The sequence below is a fragment of the Prionailurus bengalensis genome, chromosome C2, assembly GCF_016509475.1.
Source record: "Prionailurus bengalensis isolate Pbe53 chromosome C2, Fcat_Pben_1.1_paternal_pri, whole genome shotgun sequence".
Classification (NCBI taxonomy): Eukaryota; Metazoa; Chordata; class Mammalia; order Carnivora; family Felidae; genus Prionailurus; species Prionailurus bengalensis.
Genome location: NC_057350.1, coordinates 65,584,456 through 65,603,959, shown reverse-complemented (window position 1 = coordinate 65,603,959; position 19,504 = coordinate 65,584,456). Strand labels below are relative to the sequence as shown.

At 43.4% G+C, this 19,504-nt stretch overlaps 1 protein-coding gene across 2 annotated transcripts in view; it reads right to left on the bottom strand.

Moving 5' to 3' along the window:
• Positions 1 to 17,448, bottom strand: part of UPK1B (uroplakin 1B) — a 41,624-nt gene extending 24,176 nt beyond the window's left edge. For both annotated transcript variants that reach the window (XM_043594237.1, XM_043594236.1), the window contains exons 1-5: positions 17,320 to 17,448; positions 5,911 to 5,998; positions 4,572 to 4,772; positions 2,121 to 2,195; positions 1,070 to 1,192 (exon numbers count right to left, since the gene is read on the bottom strand). In XM_043594237.1, coding sequence (XP_043450172.1) covers positions 1,070 to 1,192; positions 2,121 to 2,195; positions 4,572 to 4,772; positions 5,911 to 5,979 — 468 coding nt within the window. In that variant the 5' untranslated portion in view covers positions 5,980 to 5,998; positions 17,320 to 17,448. The remainder of the gene's footprint in view (positions 1 to 1,069; positions 1,193 to 2,120; positions 2,196 to 4,571; positions 4,773 to 5,910; positions 5,999 to 17,319) is intronic.
• Positions 17,449 to 19,504: the final 2,056 nt, after the last annotated feature.

Here is a 19,504-nt window from a genome sequence, read left to right as displayed (position 1 = left end):
TTTAGAATAAATACTTCGCAACAAACTTGATGATAAATCAGCTGTCTTTAAAGCATGTCCTATTTTGCTACTGGATTATGGAAAATCTCTCACCAAGGGAAATAAGTATCCTGCATTTTGACCTGAGACTTTTGGGGGAAGAATGGTTAAGTTTGAGCCAGGATTATTTTAGACTGTGGTTTTAAAAGTTGGTAAGAAGGTTTTTCAAAATATGTGGGCATTCCCATTTCCATTCAAAGGGCTTAGTTCTTGTTAAAAGAGTGGGAAAAGTACGTGACCTATGGTCAGAAGAGTGATAGAAAGTAAAAAAAGTGGCCAATGAATTGGAGGTTCTAATGGGGTAAAAAGAATTATTGGAATAGGAATATTCAGATAAATGAAGGAAATGATAGAAGATAGAGGGTAAAGAGACATTAAAGAAGGCACAGAGGCTATATGGGAGTTTGCTGATGACGTACTGTGAGCAGGTAGAGGGGAGTGGAGAGAGGGGGCAGTGTGAGAGTTGGGTCAGATTCGGGTTTATGTAGGGATAAAAGTTTACAAAGGCAGTAGGGGTGATTATGGATATTCTGAAAGACTTGGATTTTTGATGATATTTAAGGTAAACTTGCATATAAGGTATGATGGCCAGTTAGAGAAAAGTGGGCATTCAAATCAATTCATACCCCATGGTCCTTAGGAGGACTAGCCCATAGGTACTAAATAAGCAAAATAGGGAATGATTGCCACTTGAGTTCACTGTGGTGTGGAGGAAGCAAACTTTTTCTTTTAATGTAAGTGATGCCTGAGTTCTAAGAGGCAGCATGTGCCTCTAGATTTCTTAACAATGTCATTATCCCTAAATGGAAGTTAATCAACATCATCGATTGAGAATAAAATAGAGATCTTGGGGTCCCACTGAGTGATGTGCACACAAGAGGCATAGATGAGAGGAATAAATGAATTTGCCTATGTCCAGTCTCTTTTTGAAGGAAACGGCCTAGAGACTGTGGTCCCCACACTTTGACTTCACTTCCAACCACATCTTCACACCTGGATACCGGAGTCTCCCCAAGACTGCAGGCATTACCTGGAGCATGAGTCTGTCCCAGGTCTTGGTGACTCCATTGTTTTTCCATTGGTCGTCATTGTTTGGAGGGCTATTATTTTGGTACCTCTCCAGCATCTGCTTCAGGAAGAGGTTGGGCGTGAACTATGGTAGGAGGAGGCAACACAAGAAGAAGAGTTAGCACACTCATCCCCAAGGAAGCAAAATGATTTGCTCTGCCTGTTGCTGGGGGCACTGAACGTTATCTTCTGGAGTATAACTGCTGGAGTAAAACTGTGCTCAGAGGCACCAAGAAGGGTGGTGCATGTGGGAGGTTGCTCTGCATGTCTGAAGTCCTTATGAGGGGGAATTTAAAGTCTACCATCCTCAAAGAAATCCCAGTGAGACTAGGGCAGGGGGCAGGCATCATAGGGTGGCTTGAACTGGGAAATGGAGAAAAGGAGAGAATGAGGGATGCTGAATTGAGAGGAAGTCTTAGATGCTGTGGATTATTGCCCATCCTGTTGGAGGGCTAGAGGCTACTGCAGTGTGGGGAAGAGCACAACAGTACAAGCTTGGGTCCTGGAGTCGCTCTGCCTGGACTCAGGATTCTTCTCCTTCCCTTACCAGTTGTGTAACCTTGGACAAGTTACTTCACCTTTTTAAGTCTCATTTTTTTTTTAAATCTATAAAATGACCACAGTGATAATACCTACTTCATAGAGTTCTTATGAGGATTAAGTAGTTATATATTTAATTTTTTTTAATGTTTATTTTTGAGACAGAGTGAGAGCCGGGGAGGGGCAGAGAGAGAGGGAGACACAGAATCCAAAGCAGGCTCCAGGCTCCGAGCTGTCAGCACAGAGCCTGACGCGGGGCTCGAACTCACACACCGTGAGATCATGACCTTGAGGCAAAGTCGGATGCTTTGCCACCCAGGTGCCCCAAGTAGTTATGTATTTAATATTAATGCACATATTGGAGTGCCTGGTACAGTGTAAGGGCTTAATACATGTCAGCTCTTATATTGTTATGATGATAACAGTGATTCATGTGATCATTTTTGCTCTGTGCTTTTTGTGATTGTACTCACAAAGTCTCGTTGTGTTGCTGCTGTGATACAAGATGCCACTTCAAAGCCATATACTATAAACATCAGAATGAAATACTGGAAGGGAAACAAATTAAAAAAAAGAATTACATGTATCTCCAAAGAGAGAATTTAAAAAAATTGTTATATTCTTTCAGCATATTCATCAAAGTGTAACCACCTAATCAATAATGAAATTATTCAACAAACCTTCATTGATCAGCTGCTTGGAGCAAGTCTGGGTGCTAGGTGCTAGGTGCTAATCAGCTCAATTCTCTCCTTATCCCCAGACAACAAATGGCTATTGAATACAGAGCTTTCTCAGTCCAGTATATCCTATATTTCTACTTTAACTGAGAAAAACAAATACAAGAGAATGAACTGGGGTGTGCGTGCGTGTGTGTGTTCAATGGCTGGCAAAAGAGTTTTGGTGGATCGGACACTATGTACAGCTTCAAAAATCCCCTCATTAAGATAAATTTTCTTTACGGTTTACTGGAAATTTAGAATTACAAAGGTCAGAAAAAGATGACCGGATCGTGTTTAATATCCATTGTCCCTCCTGACAAGCGTCCTGAGAGGAGCAGGCAGCCTCCAGGTACACAGCTCTTCACCGGCATTCTTCTCTCAAGCCCCACCCTTCCAGTTATGGGCCAGGCGAGTGGAACAGACCTTGCTGTGTGGTGTTGCTCTCATGTGTGTGTGTCCACACTCACATGCGTGCATGCACGTGTTCACGTGATGCCTCCCCACCATGCAGCCCCTGTTTGTGACTGGAAAATATCTGAACAGCAAGTTGCCTCTGAATCAGGGATGGGAACTATTTGTGAGGGTCTGTCTTTGCTTTCCTCAGCCTTGCACATTCACTGTTGGTCCCCTGCTGCAGTGTCCGTGGGGGAGGGCAAGGAAAACGGTCCTCTCTCCCTGGGCAGGGGCAGCTGGGCAGCTCTCTGAGCAGGACCCTCTGCTGCCCTAATTACTCAGCTTGGATAAAGGCTCTGGCCGGAGCAGGAGCACCTTCGGAGGCCTCAGAACATTTGCTGCCTTGTTCTTTGTCAGAGCTTCGTGTTATGGGTGCCTGGCTGGCTCAGTCCATAGAGCATGTGACTCTTGATCTCGGGGTTGTGAGTTTGAGCCCCACGTTGGGTGTAGAAATTACTTAAGAGTAAAATCTCTGAAAGAAAAAAAAGAGCTTGATGACTCTTGGAGAGGCTCAGAAACCCCTTAGAGACACTCCAGACAGGAGGCCCAGGGTTCAGGTGTTTTCTCTGTCAGCCCCTTGGAAGGGGCACTGCTCCTTTTCTCTGCAGGGCACGGTGAACAATGTTTCCTTCTGGCTGTGTCAGGAATACATGGAGGGCCCAAAGTGAGACCAGGATGCAGGTGAAGCTGGTCTCTGAGGACACCTGCCCCTCCTCTCCCTTTCCCTGCATTGTTGTCCCCACCCAAAAAAGTGGGTGCTTTTGCCCTGGAACTTAACTCACACTAAAGGAATCAGAGAATGTAAAAGTTCTGCATTCCCTGGGTGCCAGGACAATGTTTAGATCACAGGAAAAGTAAACCGACAAGCACTTTAAGTTGCTGGGCTTGTTCCATAAAGATGTAACTCAGGTCCTTCAGCATTTGGGTAGGAGAGATATTTTAGGGTGGGGAGTGGGGGTGGGACCCCATCACAGTGTGAGAAACCTTGACCTGAGCATGGGGGCAGAGAATAGAGGTCTAGACCCAATACCAAGTGTTCTTAGCTCAGCTGGTTGCAAATTTGCTTCCATCTACAAAGGGAAGGCATGACTGTCTGTGGCTTGGGGCAGAAGCTTCTCTGTGGGTGCACAGTGTTAGAGCCTCCACAGGCAGATGGAGCTGAAGCCGAACTCTCTAGTGCTGTGCATCAAGGTTTCCTAGGGGCCCTGAAAAGCAGAGTGAATGTATAATGTAGGAAATGCAGGTCATTATACAAAATCATCAGCCTTGGGCTCAAAAATGTCTGAAAAAGCTCATGCTTTCTCTTAAAAATTCATGCATATTTTGTATTTTATACCCTAAAATATCACTGATTAATATTAAAATAATACTTTAAACTACTTGTTGTCAAGAGAAAAACTCTAATTATCAAATTCTCACTCTTTCTCTGCTTTGGCCTATGTAGCTCCTGGCTGAACCCACTGGCTGCAGCTGGTTGGAGAAGCTGGAAAATACTCAACAGGGTCACCATCAGGTTTCTCTCCTTTGGGTTCTCTGTACTGGAATCTTCTGGACTTGCAATAGTGGAGGGCATCTTTGCCCCCAAAATGGTCAAGCTTCGCTGCAGGGAGAGTGTTTCCTCCTCCTCTCCCCTTACCTGTCTCTCTCTGCTCCCACTTAGCCCACTAAGAGCCAAATCACTATGCTCAGGGAAGAAGAAAATAATCCATCGAAATTGGCCCAGGAGGCAACCGTAGAGTTTTAAGGTCTCACCGCCAGAAGAATTTTCCTGTTGGACTTCATGATGCCTACAATGCCTAGAACGGACAGGCAGAAGAGGCAGATGCCAACAAACATGCCAATCCAGGCTGCCCCATAGATGTCATCATTGTCAGTGGCTTCGAGCAGCGGGTAGAGGCTATGCTGGTCGGATACAAAGAAGATGCACTCTGCAGTCAGGGCGATGCCGCACATCTGGGGGCAGAGGGCATTCTGTCAGGCTGGTAGTGCAACAGCGTTGGAAAAGGGATGCAAAAGTGTGGGGAGGGGTTAGTAAGAGAGTCTAACTCCATCTCTGCATAGGCTCAAAGCAATGAACTGAGACTCATCGCCAGAAAATCAAACTGCTCCTTCCATCCTATTACTAGGATGTATGCCTCCTCCCACCTGTCACTCTGTCTTACTGCTATTTGGGGGAAAGACCCAGGCAATTTCAGACCATCTAAAGTCTGTGGGGCATGAGCCACTCAAACAACATCTTGTATGAACAGAACCTCACCCCCCTACTCCCATGGTCCTTCGTCTCAATTCCTGGATTATAACATTTAGACTACTCTTTGTCTGGCACTGAGCATTAGCGCTGGAAGTGACCTTGGTGGTTATCTTTCCCACCCTCTGCATTTTATTGATGAGGGACCTTGTCCTTGAAAGCTGATAACTTGTCCGGAGTCATGGAGTCGGAGGCAGGGCTGGGCCAAGACCCAGAGATCCTGACTCTCAAGCGCTCTGTCAGCACACTGAGCCCACACAGCCTGACCTCTGAGCCACTCTCCCATCCTGGTACTGGGCTCTGTGTGATAAGGACAAGTAAATGCAAACATCTGTCCCCAGCAGCCTTAACAGCACTGTTCCATGCAAATCAAATCAAGGCGAAATAGGAAAGAAACACCGAAGTGTGTGTGTGGTGGCAATGTTTGCACACGACCACGGTTGACATGGCTTCTTTCGGATTCTTGTGTTTTAAAGTTGGGAGGGAGGGGTTTGGGAGGGGGCATGGGCTAAATGGGTAGGGGGCATTAAGGAATCTATCCTGAAATCATTGTTGCACTACATATTAACTAACTTGGATATACATTTAAAAATAAAAAAAAAAACATTTAAGTTGGGAGGGAAATATCCATTTTTTTTGACATATCACATAGTTACATACGACTATTTATATAATTAAATTCTAGCTAGCCTATTTTGCTAACACATTTCCTAAAATTAGGAAGAAAAAAGATAGGAAGCCAGTAAGGATATCATGGTTTTCCTTTACACTCCCACTTTCGATTAATCCAAAAATTGTGATTACAGAAAGAACAGAATTTCCTGAAAAATACTCATTACTTACACCAACAATCACATTTCCAAAAATCAGCAGGCCCTGGAAGCAACGAGCAGTGGAGTCATCTTTGGCCATCTTCAGGATTTCCCCCAAGCTGAGGACACAAGAACATTCCAGCTGAGTAGGACCAGGTGACAAATGTTGCTCCAGGTTTCATAACATGACTCCATCACACTATCACCTGCATCACCTTCTCGTGTTCCAAAGCATCCAAACTGAAGTCAGGCAATCATTTAGCAAGGGAGGGAATTGGATTACTAAGCTCAGGAATCATTGCATTTTTTTTTTTACTGTAATTTTATAAAGAAGGAAAAAAAAGTAAAGCTTGCCAGAGTCTGATCAGTAACTTTCAGTTGTTCTTTAAGGTGGAGAATATACAGACTGTGCACTTCTGAGTGATGCACTGAGGTCCTGCATGTTAACAAGGGCAGACATGGGGTGCTGAGGACTGGGCAGGGCTGAAGCACTCCCAGGTGCCCCAGCATGGCTCTTCCTATCCTTGGTCATGGCAAACTGAAACCCCAAAGGAAAACCCATGGCTGAAGTTGGCAGCTGGTGCCCATATGGGCTACAGGCAGCTGTTAAAAATAATTATTATCAGAATATTTTGTTACCTTCAAAAATAGTTGGCAATTTAAAAAGCTCCCTGGGGGCACCTAGGGGGCTCAGTTGGTTAAGAAGCTGACTCGATCTAGGTTCAGGTCATGATCTCACTGTTTGTGATTTTGAACCCTGCACTGGGCTCTGCACTGATAGTGGGAGGAACCTGCTTGGGATTCTCTCTCTCCCTCTCCTCCTCCCCTGCTCATGTGGTCTCTCTCTCTCTCAAAATAAAGAAACAAACATTTTTTAAAAATCTGTGAAAAATAATGAAAAGTTCCCTGTTGCACGAGGGGGGGCAGTGGGAGAAGAGGGGCTGACATATAGTTCCTGCCATGTGTCGCTCTACTAGGTACTTCACATGCACACATCTAAGTCTCATAGCCCAATTAGGTAGAAAAGAAAAAAGGTGAGGAGGCTCATTTTGCAGATGAAGAAACTAAAGCTTTAATTTAGGTAATTAAGTTCCCTGGGGTCATGCAATGGAAGAGGTAGGCTGGAGACCATGGTCTGTGTGACTCTGGAGCCCAAGTGCATCCCCTCAACCCACACTGGCTCCTAGAAATTATTTACAAGATTTAGTGCTTTGAATGGCACTAAAAAGAAGTGGGCCTCTCCCTCCCTCAGGATTTTCTGGAAGGAACATGAGGGTAAGTGTTTGGGTCAATTACTTTAGCTTTTGTACTTAAAATACCTCCAGAAAAGCCGTCCAGATCTCTTGTGTTGTTAATTAAATTAATCACTTCCTGTATTCATGCTTTAAACCAAAATGTATTAAATGATATGACTTGAGTTTTGAGGTATAAAAGATAGGAAGATTGCTGTTTTCCAGGATTTTGTGCTCTCGTCGGGAAGCTAAGACAGGTTCCTAAATAATTTTATTACATCTAGGAAGACCCTAAGTGCTATGGGAGTTCCGAGTAGGGAAGACGTAAGCCTTGCAGAGTATGTGTGGTTTTGGTAAGTAGACTAGAGATATACAGTGTGGTGTGGGAGGAAGTGGGGGTGTGCGGCTGAAATTCCAGGGAAAGGAAATGTCAGGGACCAGAGACCTAGAAGAGCAAGGTGGCGGTGAGGTGGCAAGTGAGTCAGTTTGGCTGAAGTCCCAGTTTGTACAGGGGATCAGTGGGAGGCAAGCCTTCTCAGACTTTGCTAAGATTTGACTTCCTTTGTTACTACTCTAATGTAAGTGTTAGCAGCCTTCCAAAGAATCTGAGCTTCTCCATTTTTCCCTTCCTGGTTCACCTGGGTAGCTGTGGGAATTGAAAGGAATTAAAATTCATGAGTGTTTCTGGCCCAGAGCTGGGTGCATAGTGGGTACTCTATCAATGTTTGCTGAATGAATAGAACCGGGCCATTGTTACAAGATCTTTATGTGTAGTTTCTGCTTAGAAATGGCATTCATTCTTTCCCGCAATTGTTCCAGTAATTGTTAAACATTAGACTGAGTGGAGCCCGAGTGCCCTGAAGGAGTTAATACACAGTCTGCCAAGGGAGATCTTTACTCATGTAACCAGACCAGTCACATTGTAAAGTTCATTACTGGTATGCACAGACATTGCTCCTGACAAGTTAAGTTACCATCTAGAGACATGAATAAATAGACAGTGGAAGGCAGAAGTTCAAACAACACAAGTATAGAGAGTAAAGGGCAAAAGTCTGGAGGCCAAGTGCAGCACCATTTCAACCAGTACAGATTATGCACCCATTTGCTGGGTAGCAGCAGCCTGTTTGTGTTGACTAGTTGGTTAGCAGCAATTCGTTCTTTCAAGGAATGTAAAGTGTGATGACAGCAACATGGGTTCAAAGCAAAAATGACTCTATGCAGTCAAATAAAGGGGGAAATAGGACTATGGATAAAAGGAAGAGAGTATGAGGCTACCGAAGAGGGACTTTATTGGTGCAGAAAGGAACTGAAGATACTCTGAACAAGGGATTTGGCCCGGTGACTCATGAAGCCCCATAACGAACTTTTCCAAAGAGGAACCTGCCACACCGAGTTTTATAAAGGAGGAAGGGACAAATGAGTAGAGGAGAATTGTCCATCAGAGTCAGGGTGGAAAAGTGCAGACAAGAGTGGGAGAAGACAAAGAGTGGGCAGATGAGGGGTTAGTATGAGCAAAAAGAAGAATTAACAGAAGAAACCTAGACAGGCATATGGAAGGAAATGCCAGAGAGGCAGCCTGACTGTATTTATGGAAGGCAGGGATATAGTGATGGTAAAACATTCTGAAGTTGCTGACCACTAGATTTTTCTCCTTTTCCCCTGTGAATTCTCTTCTTCAGGCCTCTGGGATCAGTGACACATAATAACTTAGAAAGTCACTCTCGTCTTCCAAAATAACAAAATGATGATGAAAGCTGCCATTTAATGAGCACTTACAATGTTCTCAGCACGTTAGGTACTTTATGTGCATTTCCTCTCAACAGATCCAAGAGATGGGTATTTTTTTTAAAGTTTGTTTACTTATTTTTGAGAGAGATAGAGCAGGAGTGTGGGAGGAGCACAGAGAGAGGGAGAGAGAGAATCCCAAGCAGGTTCCATGCTTGGCTCAGAGCCTGATGCAGAGCTTGATCTCACGATTGTGAGATTATGACCTGAGCCAATACCAAGATTCTGATGCTTAACTGACGGAGACACCCAGGCACACCACGAGATGGGTATTTTTTTTTTTTTTTTTTTACTAAAGTCTGTACTAGTTCCTTATGGCTGCTGTAACAAGTTACCACAAACTTCCTGGCTTAAAACAACACAAATGTAACATCTGATGTGGAGGTCAGAAGTATGAAAATGAGGGGCACTTGGGTGGCTCAGTGGGTTGAGCCATCAACTCTTGGTTTCGGCTCAGGTCATGATCTCCCAGTTTATGGGTTTAAGGCTCTCCCACCCACCCCCCAGTGGAGCTCTGTGCTGAGCATGGAGCCTACTTGGGATATTCTCCCTCTCTCTCTCAAAAATAAAATAAATAAACTTTTAAAAAAAGTGTGAAATAAGTCTCACTGGGTTACAATCAAGGTGTCAGTAGAGCTGCCTTCCTGGAGGATCCAGGGGGAGAATCTGTTTTCTTGTCATTTTGCAGATGAAGAAAGGGAGGCTTGAGAGATTACTTACTTTGCCCAACACCACATTGCTAGAAAATGCAAAAGCTCAGATTCAAACCCAGGTCTGCTTGGTTTCGGATCATCTACATAACACTGCAGTTTATAAAGTCCTGTCATGTAGTTAATACTTTCAGTATAAAAAGCAATGCCTGGCTCGCTTCCTTGGCAACCCTTAAGCAGAGAGAACAGGTCCATCATCCTGCTCAGATGAGCCTGTCTTTGCAAAGGTCAGAATCAGTCTTCACTCACTTTTCTAGGTTCTTGTCTCCTTAGCTCCTCGACGTTGCACTAATATTTGTACATTTTCCCCAAACCCAGCGCTGCACCCACATGTTTTTCCAGAGATTTTGTTGAGATGTATCCCAAACCTGCAGTTCTCTCACCCACCCCTTGGGACCAAAATTCTTGGAAAGAAAAGGTGCAAATGTGCAGGTTAATATGACAGTCAACATTTCATAGCCTCTCCTTGGTCATTTGTATTTTGGACTAGGTTGGTGTCTCGAAGATCTAAAACATTGTTGTATCCATCAGATAGCCGCAAATGTCAAGAGAGATGGCAATTAGGGAACCAAGTGGAGGCTTCTGGTGGCTCACGGTGTAGCCTAGTGGCTGTGGTCTAGCTGTGAGCACACTGGACTTGGTGTCAGAATGCTGAAGTTCCAACCCCCAGTCTTGCCCATCCTTACGGTGTATCCCTGGGCAATGCCACTCAGTGTCTACTTCCTCATTTATAAGATGGGTAAAACACAATGTGTTTGGTGGGGTTGTTGTGATCACTGACATAAAAGATGCAGAAGTGGTTGGCAAATACTAAGTCTGTTTACAAACATAAGAAATTATGATTAATAACCAGGGGCATATTTAGGAAGGGCAGGATATTGGGCTATGGTCTTGCTCCATGGACCAGTGGCACTGTAACACCTGGAGCCTAGCCCGGAGGTTTGAAGGTGACTAGTCCCACAGCCAAGGTCTTCCAGGTTGAGGTGAGGCAGCCCCTTCTTCCTTCCCTCTGTCCCCTGACTAGGGCTCAGTCTGCCGTAAGGACCTATAGTCCTTACCCATGTGTGCTTTTTATTTTTAATGGAAGGATTCATGGGGGGAAATAATCTCTTTGGGACAAGAAACAAGTTTCCCAGTTGTGCTTGGGGTGTGGCCAGAGTCAGGTACCAAGCAGCACGTCCACGTGGGAGGGACCCTCTCTGCATTCCATCAGCATTCCTGAACAGTTAACACCGGACACTGGGCTACATTGCCCTGGCTTTGGCTAGCTCCAGGGCCTCTGCTCCAGACTGAGGCGGCGCAGAGCTGACACTCAAGATTCTCCTCTGTGCCCAGGCTGCGTTTTTCCTGATACAGAATTTACTTAGGGAGGACTCTGTTCTGCTCCCCTTGTGCATTCTTTCCTCCTGTTATCAATGTACAAATGGTTTCCTGAACTTTATTGTAAGAGTCTCCAAAGCAGGAGAAGGCACTGGGACCCTGTTTCATTTGTCTTTCTAGGTCCAAGGTGGCACAGTGCTTGACCCATAGTAGGCAGTCAATAAATTATTTTGATAGACAAAAGGCAGACAAAGTAAAATTTAGAAATGTATATTTGAATGAATGAATGAATGAATGAATGGACAAATAAATATATGAGTGAATTGTTTGCATAGACCTCTATTGCACAGTAGGTTAGAGAGTACAATGAAGTGGGGAGAACATGGGCTTTGACTCTGCTACTTAGCAGTTTTGTGAGCTTGGGCGGTTTCTTTTTTCTTGTTTCCTTTTCTTTTCTTATCTTTCCTTTTCTTTTCTTATTTATTTTGAGAGAGAGCATGAGAGAGAGCACAAGCAGGGGAGGAACAGAGAAAGAGGGAGAGGGAAAGAATCCCAAGCACCATTAGTGCAGAGCCAAACACAGGGCTGAAACTCACGAGCTGTGAGATCATGACCCGAACGGAAACTAAGAGTCAAACGGTTAGCCCTTTGACTCACCCAGGCACCCCAGGTTGGGCAGTTTCTTAATCTTGTTGAGCTTCATCTCTAAATGGGTATCGTAATAACTCACTCAAAGGGTTTGTGTGAAAATTCAGTGAGAATATGTGTGAAATCTAACACAATATTAGTTACTCAACCAGTACTAATCTTCTCCTCACTTTTGCCTCAGTTTCTTGAAGCAGGTAGACCACGCTAACAGACTTGAATGGTGAAAGTACCTAAAACTAGCCATTCCATTGTGTTTTAAAACACAGAGCCACATTCCCTTTCCAAGAAAATGGGATTTTAATATGGAATGCTAATATATACAACCAGATCAAAATCTGGCTGAAACAAGAGTGGAGAGCTTCTCCTCATCAGCTCGGAATTTCCAAGCCACATGGCAAGCCCCAGTGTGGCTGCAAACCACTCTTCTAGAACTGTCAGAAAAGAAAGATGTAGGAAAAGTACTGAGCTGGAAGGCAGCTACCCAGGAAACTAGGAGACACTCAAGAGTGAAGTTGGGAAACCCGGTCGAAATGACTCCATGACATTACACAGTCTCTGTGTCAAAGAGACTGCACTGAGTGGAAAACTTCCAGGAAACGTTCTTGGAAAACAGGGGACTTCCATAATAGACAGCTAGAGGAATGTCCCAGAAGGGGTTCCTAGCACACTTGGAGGAAAGGCAACATGATTTCTATGAAAGGAAACGATCAGGCCTGGCTAATCTTTCAGAGTTCTTTAAAGGCTCTGAATGCCTGTGCACAGGGACAGACTTATGAACTTATTTAAGTTAAAAAAAAAAGAAAGAAAAACCTTGACAAATTTTCACACCAATGGCTACTAAAAAAAAAAAAAAAAAAAAAAAAAAGAATTGATTGCCCTTTCCAGAAAGGACAGGCATGGAGAAAGAACAAAAAGGTGAGACAGATAGGCACCTCTCTACATAAAGAACATAAACTGTGGTGTTCTCTAGGGCCTGGTGGTAGATGTGTCTCAAGTTAATAACTTCTTGAGTTTTGTTTCTGCCTGCCTGATGAAGAAGCATTGTGATAAATGCCCTGTAATGGTTAATTTTATGTGTCAACCTGATTAGGATATGGTGCCCAGTTGTAGGGTCAAATACCAGTCTATATACTGCTGTGAAGATATTTTTACAGACATGATTAACATTTAAATCAATAGACTTTGAGTAAAACAGATTATCCTCCACAACATGGGTGGGCCTCTTCCCATCAGTTGAGGTCCTTAAGGGCAAAGACAGGTTTCCTGAGGAAGAAGGAATTCTGCCTCAAAATTGTCTGCAGATTTCAGACTCAAGACTGCAACATCAACTTCTTTCCTGAATTTTCGGCGGCTCTACAGATTTCAGGCTTGCCAGCCCCTACAACCCCATAAGCCATTTCCTTAAAACAAATATCTCTTTATGTGGCTGAAGACATAGAGGCTTTGTAGTCAGGTCTCTCATTGTGCAAATGAGGAAACCAAGGCTCCCGGAGGGGAAGTGACTTGTTCAAGATCATGCATGTGTTGTTTGCAGAGTCAAGATTCAAGTCCAGGTCTTCTGACTCTTAATAGCCTTTTATTGAGCTTGCCACTAATCATTCTTCTTTCTAAGGTAGGTAGACACCACCTCCCTTTATGTTTTTTTTTTCTTTTCTTTCTTTCTTTCTTTATCTATTTTTTGAGAGAGAGAGAGAGAGAGAGCGTGCACACAAGCAGGGGAGGGGCAGAGAGAGAGGGAGACACAGAATCCGAAGCAGGCTCCAGGCTCTGAGCTGTCAGCACAGAGCCTGACGCAGGGTTGGAATCCACTAACTGTGAGATCATGACCTGAGCTGAAGTCTGGCTCTTAACCGATTGAGCCACCCAGGTGCCCTTCCCTTTATGTTTCTTTAAAGTTGAGAGAAACCTCCAATTCCCTGCCCTTGAACCCACTCTTTTCCCTTAAAGGTTAAGCCATAAAGGGAGGCACATAAACAAAGCTAGCAGGGAGAGAGCCTTCTACCATTGCCCTCCATTCAAACTCTTCTCACTAATTACCCTAATTTCCGAAATCCCACAAGAGAGTCACTCCTTTGCTCCTGATTAGAATGCACATCCATGTAAAAGAGGGACAGTGAGGCTCATGAGGCTTCAATGTCAATGCCTCATTGTGAATGATTTTATCAGATCTCTTCTGTATATTTTCAAACAGAGGGGGAAGACACATGAGAGAGAGAGAGAGACCCAAGGAGAGTAAAGCCTCAGTGGGCTAATGTAACTCATGATCTGGGGGCTTGGATCCGTCTTCTGTGGATAGAGACCGGGTCCTGAAAATATGATGTGTCTTCCCCTCCTACCTACCATTTCAGCCCCCAGTATGTATGTATCAGCTATGTCAATTATGGGGTCTATAGAAACTTTCTTGTGTTATTCCAAAGCAGCTCTTCCCTCATAGATAGGTATTAGGTTTGTTTTTAAACCTAGCAGGGATAAAAAATAAGCAAATGGTGTGAGCTGAGTTTTAAAAAGTTGGATTGATAGAGGGCAGAGAGCCAAGTAGTGACTATTTAATTTTTTGAATTATTTTTTTAATGCTTATTTCTGAGAGAGAGAGGGAGAGAGAGACAGAGCACGAGCAGGGGAGGGCAGAGATAGAGGCAGACACAGAATCCGAAGTAGGCTCCAAGCTCTGAGCTGTCCTCACAGAGCCCAATGCGGGGCTCAAACTCATGAACCATGAGATCATGACCTGAGCCGAAGTCGGACATTTAACCGACTGAGCCACCCATGCGCCCCTATTTAAACATTTTAAAAAAATATTTATTTAGTTTTGAGACAGAGAGAGAGAGAGATAGCACGAGTCAGGGAGGGGTGGAGAGGGAGACACAGAATCTGAAGCAGGTTCCAGGCTCTGAGCTGTCGGCACAGAGCCCAACATGGGGCTCAAACTCACAGACTGCAAGATCATGACCCTCACGTCATGAGGGCTCACCCAAGTCATTTGCTTAAGCAACTGAGCGACCCAGGCCTCCTGTGACTGTCCACTTTAGAAATAATATCACCCCTGACTGAAAGTATGCAGCTCACCTCAAAGTGTTTTCCATGTTCAAGAATAGCCTCTGTGAGCCCCACCCTGTGGAAAACTGCCCAGTGGCCTGGCACCATGATGATTTACGCAAATTGCTCAACATCCCAGGAGCTCCTTTGCTCTGGAGAAGTGCAAACATTTTAAAAGGCTGGAGTTTTCTTTTTTTTTTTTCTTGTGCCCTCATTCAGTTTGTTTTCTTATAAAAATTACTCATATCCATAGTGTTGATGTTTCCAGACACATTGAATAGGTCTAAAAACTATTGCTCACTAAATAAACCATTTTCAAAGTAAAAGAAAAAGAAATAAGACTCTCCCACCAAGCATGAGATCATTTCTTCAAGTTCATTATCTCTTTTCCTCACCCAAGTTTGTTGGACCAGAAAACACGCAAACCACACCTCAAACTCTAGCTCATGCTAGGGAAATTTGGATTAACAAAGGAAAAAAAAAAAAAAAAAACCAGAGAAATAGGAGAGGAAGAAATAAGAAACACACTGTGCTGTTACCTTAGCCCTGACCTTGAAACCCAGAACAAGAGTAGACAGTTTTATGACTTACAGGGGAGAATAAAGGTGGGTGTGGGGATTTTAGATCAGGACAATTGCTAGTCTGCTTAAATTTAGGGTAGGATGAGTCGCTGGCAATGATGAAAAGCAGTGCTTGTGCCTATGGCTCTGACACCCATGGCTCACAGCATCCACTGGTTTTTCTTGTTTTAAAGCTCTAAACCTGCTCTACTATGGCAACTAGTAGTTGGATGTAGCTATTTTCATTCAAATTCATTCAATTAAATAAAAATTAAAAGTTCAATTATTTGGTTGCACTAGCCACATTTTAAGTGTTCAATAGCCACATGTAGTTAGTGGCTATTGTATAGAACATTTCCATCATCACAGAGGATTCTATTGGACAGCACTGCTCTAGACTCCTGATGCTTGCCGTGGTGACTTCAGAGCCCTTGACCCACCTGAAGTCAGGAATAGGATAGAAACAATGGCTCAGGCATTCTCAGCCACGTGAGGACCTCAGGTGTGGGTAATGCCAGCCGGATGCCCAGCCCCAAGGCAGGAATGCTATGGAGACTCCTTGGGGGAGGTGAGGTTAGGGCGACTCTTCATGAATTTGGTCTTTGCCCCAGTTAGGGAACATCAGGGGTGTGTGCAGCCTGCATGGGCTGATCAGTGTTTGTTCTGGGTGAGATGTAGGCAGGAGAGGTCAAAAAGAAGTTCTGAGATTTCATTTGTTTTTCTTGACTAAATGGTGTATAAATTCCCCTAGGGATTTACAAGTCTATGATTCTTTCCAGGTAGTTTAAAAACAAAAAAATGGGTGAGTTGGTTTTTAAGCCTATTGTAGCAGAAAGCAAAATAAGAAAATTTTCTTCTCATCAAGAAGGGCTAATCAAAAGGAAAACCATTTCTTTACAAGGTTTGAAAACTATATAAATATATATAAAATATATATATATATGTATATATATATATATATATATATATATATAATCTAAGTTCTTTCTTCTTGTGCTTAAGCAACTCTATTCAGGTAAGAAACAATCAACATTATCTTTAATTTTAAAAAGACATTAAAGGGCGCCTGGGTGGCTCAGTCGGTTGAGCAACCGACTTTGGCTCAGGTCATGATCTCACAGTTTGTGAGTTCGAGCCCTGTGTCGGGCTCTGTGCTGACAGCTCAGAGTCTGGAGCCTGCTTCGGATTCTGTGTCTCCCTCTCTCTCTGCCCCTCCCCCACTCATGCTCTGTCTCTGTCTCAGAAATAAATAAACATTTTTTAAAAAATAAAAAAATAAAAAGACATTAAAATTAATGATATTCAAAATGTATTAAAAGTCTTTGAGGCTACTTGTAAGTGGGGTTTTAAACCCCACTTATATTATATAAACTATAATTTTATATATTAATATATAAAATAATATTAACATTATTTGAAACTTAATTCATTTTATGTGTAGAAATGTTGTTAGAATGAAAAATATAGTTAGGACCTGTGGATCCTGTAGATCAACTAATTGGTGAAGAGTAAAAATAAATTATGTAAAAGTAACGTTGTGTAGATAGAGCTAATTTGTTGACTTATTTCAACGGACACATTTATTAAACAGAACTGTCTGCAGGGAAGAAACATGAGTAAATAGCCCCACAAATCCCATTATGAGTAGGCAGGACCAAATGATTTCTGATGAGACAAACAGGGAACTTTCTTTCTACTACATTATTAAGAAAGAACATGATCCGTTTCCTTAAATTTTATTTTTGCTTCTCAGACTTCACAAGGAAATTGGGGTCCACAAACCGGGGTCTGTCTGAAATTCTAATCAGGAGATACAGGTTTTCCCAGGATTCTTGGATTTTTCTTGGTCTTTCTATTGGGAAAATTTGAGGTTGAGATCAGGATGGGTGAATAATACTCCCAGAAGAATTTTAATCCCTTTCTGAGAACTGGACAATATCAAATGGTTTAAGAAAGCAATTTGTACCATTTAAAGTAAAAGAGAACAAAATCGCTACAATATTCTAAATAACAAAAAATGACAGATCTATTCATGAGGACATTATCTTCTCCTCTGCTCTCTTTTGGACCCCAGCTCACCTCCCAGGAAAGCAACCCAACCGTTGAGGGTGCAGTTGGCTTCCCTGCACAGTGAGATCAGTCTACTCACCAAAGTGCCCACTGCTCCTCCTTCCTCCTCCTTGTCTTTCTTGTGCTGAGCCGGCCCACTCTGCAGGCTGCTCCAGCCTGAGGTGCTTTTCTACCCAGCACCAATTCTGTGAACCTCCACTAGGGAAGGGTGGTCTGTGATTGGGAGGAAGCATCTCACATGGGCTGGGCCTGATGCTGCCCGAGCTTGCCTTGCTGAGGCCGGAAGTAACAGGAAGTTTTCAGGCAGTAGATTTCTGCTACTTTTGGAATGTGTGATTCTGACAAATGGAAGCACCTTGACAGGGCTCAGCTCAGCTCTTCTCTGGATTTCTCCTGGGTCTGGGCTTTCCTGGAACACACACTACTCAGGGCTTTTGTTTTTGTTTTGATTTGCTCTGGTTTTACTATTTGATCCTTAATTGTGCTTTTGTGCCTTTAAAGGCCCATCTATTTTTCCTGACTGCTCATGGTCATGCTGGTACATGCAGATCTGTCCAGGGTCATGGCTAGTTTCAGTTTCTATAACTTACATATGCTACATTTAGGGGGAGAGTGATACACTGTAGGTGGTCCAAAGGTTAATAAGGGGCAAGAGATCTGGAACAAACAAGACTAGAGAAATTCAGGCATAGAGAGAGGGCTCAAGGAATTATCTGATGATATGATGATATCCAATTCCTCCCTCCCCTCCCCTCCCCTCCCCTCCCCTCCCCTTCCCTTCCCTTCCCTTCCCTTCCCTTCCCTTCCCTTCCCTTCCCTTCCCTCCCCTTCTGTTCCTCTGGAGCCACCATGTGTCATACACAGCAGCAATAATTCTTTGAATGTCTGCTAACGTATCATGGTACGTATGTACAGTAATTTATTTAGCCTGTAGCTGGGGATGAGTGATGGCACTAATATTAGAATTTATTGAGTGCTTTAAGCAATAGACTCAGGAGTTCTCATGCGTCTGGATCATCTCTGTAACAGGTTAGGTTCTTCAGGGAGCAGACTCTGGTACAAGTTTAGTGTGCAGTATATTTCTTAGGGAATGCCCTTGAGATTAACAACCTTGGGAAGGAGAGGGAAGAAATAGGATTGGGTAGAGAGAGAAGACAAGTTGCCATGCAGGTGGGACAGCCTCAGGCAATCCCCTCTCCCTAGACCGGAAGCTCCAGAAGAGGATGGCTTGTCACAGTTGTTCTGCATTGGGCCCCTCTGTGACCAGTCCTTAGATGTAGGTTGCCCTGGGAAAGCAGCTTCCAGTAGCTGAGGCGATCGATCCCTGAAGGGAGCGGACAGTGGAGGCTGGGGGTGCCAGTACTCCCAGCAGCCATGCAGCACACTCCCCCTTGTTGAGGGGGCCTGCACAGGGCATCTGTGTGTCCATCACATGCCTTAATCCTCCTCAGCCCTCCAGGGCCTGTTTAGACACAGCATGATAACTCACACAATGGAATTCTATGAAATTGTGAAAAAATGATGCCATAGAAAAAAATTGTAATGATGTGGAAATACGTTCACTTATTTATTCAACAAATATTTACTGAGAACTTTTGTTCTCAGTAAATACATGAGAAGATGTGCCAGGCACTCTTCTGAGTGCTAAAAGTGAAAAAACCAGGATATATATATATATATGAATTGATATGTATATACATGACGAATGTAAAATAAATATCATCAGGGTTATATCTGGATGATGTGATATGGTTGGCTTTTATTTTCTTCTTTTTATGTCGACAGTTCCTGTGTCTGCAAAGGATCTCTATTACAATTATAGAAAGAAAAGCATGTAAATTATTAAAAACATGCTCTTTTGGAAATCTTTGTGATAAAGCAGCAAGGAAGCAAATAAGGACATATGTTTCCATTCATATCCTAGGCATTTTAGGTTCTGTTACTAGGATGATGTGGGGAGAAAATAAACATGAATCCTTTTCAAAATATACAATGTGAACCCAAAAGCCCATAACAAGAAACAAAAGACCAGCTAGGAAAAAGATTAATTTTCCAACAATAATTACAACTCCTCCATTCTTCGTACATGTCCAGAATCTGGAAATAAAGAAGAGTATGCGTGCCCCTCTCTGCCTGGCCATCCCACTGTACCATCACCCTATGCTTTTTCCCTTTCTGTGGTTGTGCCAAGGCAAGTTAACAAACCTGGTGACTAATGCAATGTCTTACCGAGCTACAGGCTGTCGGTGCTATCCACTCCCTCA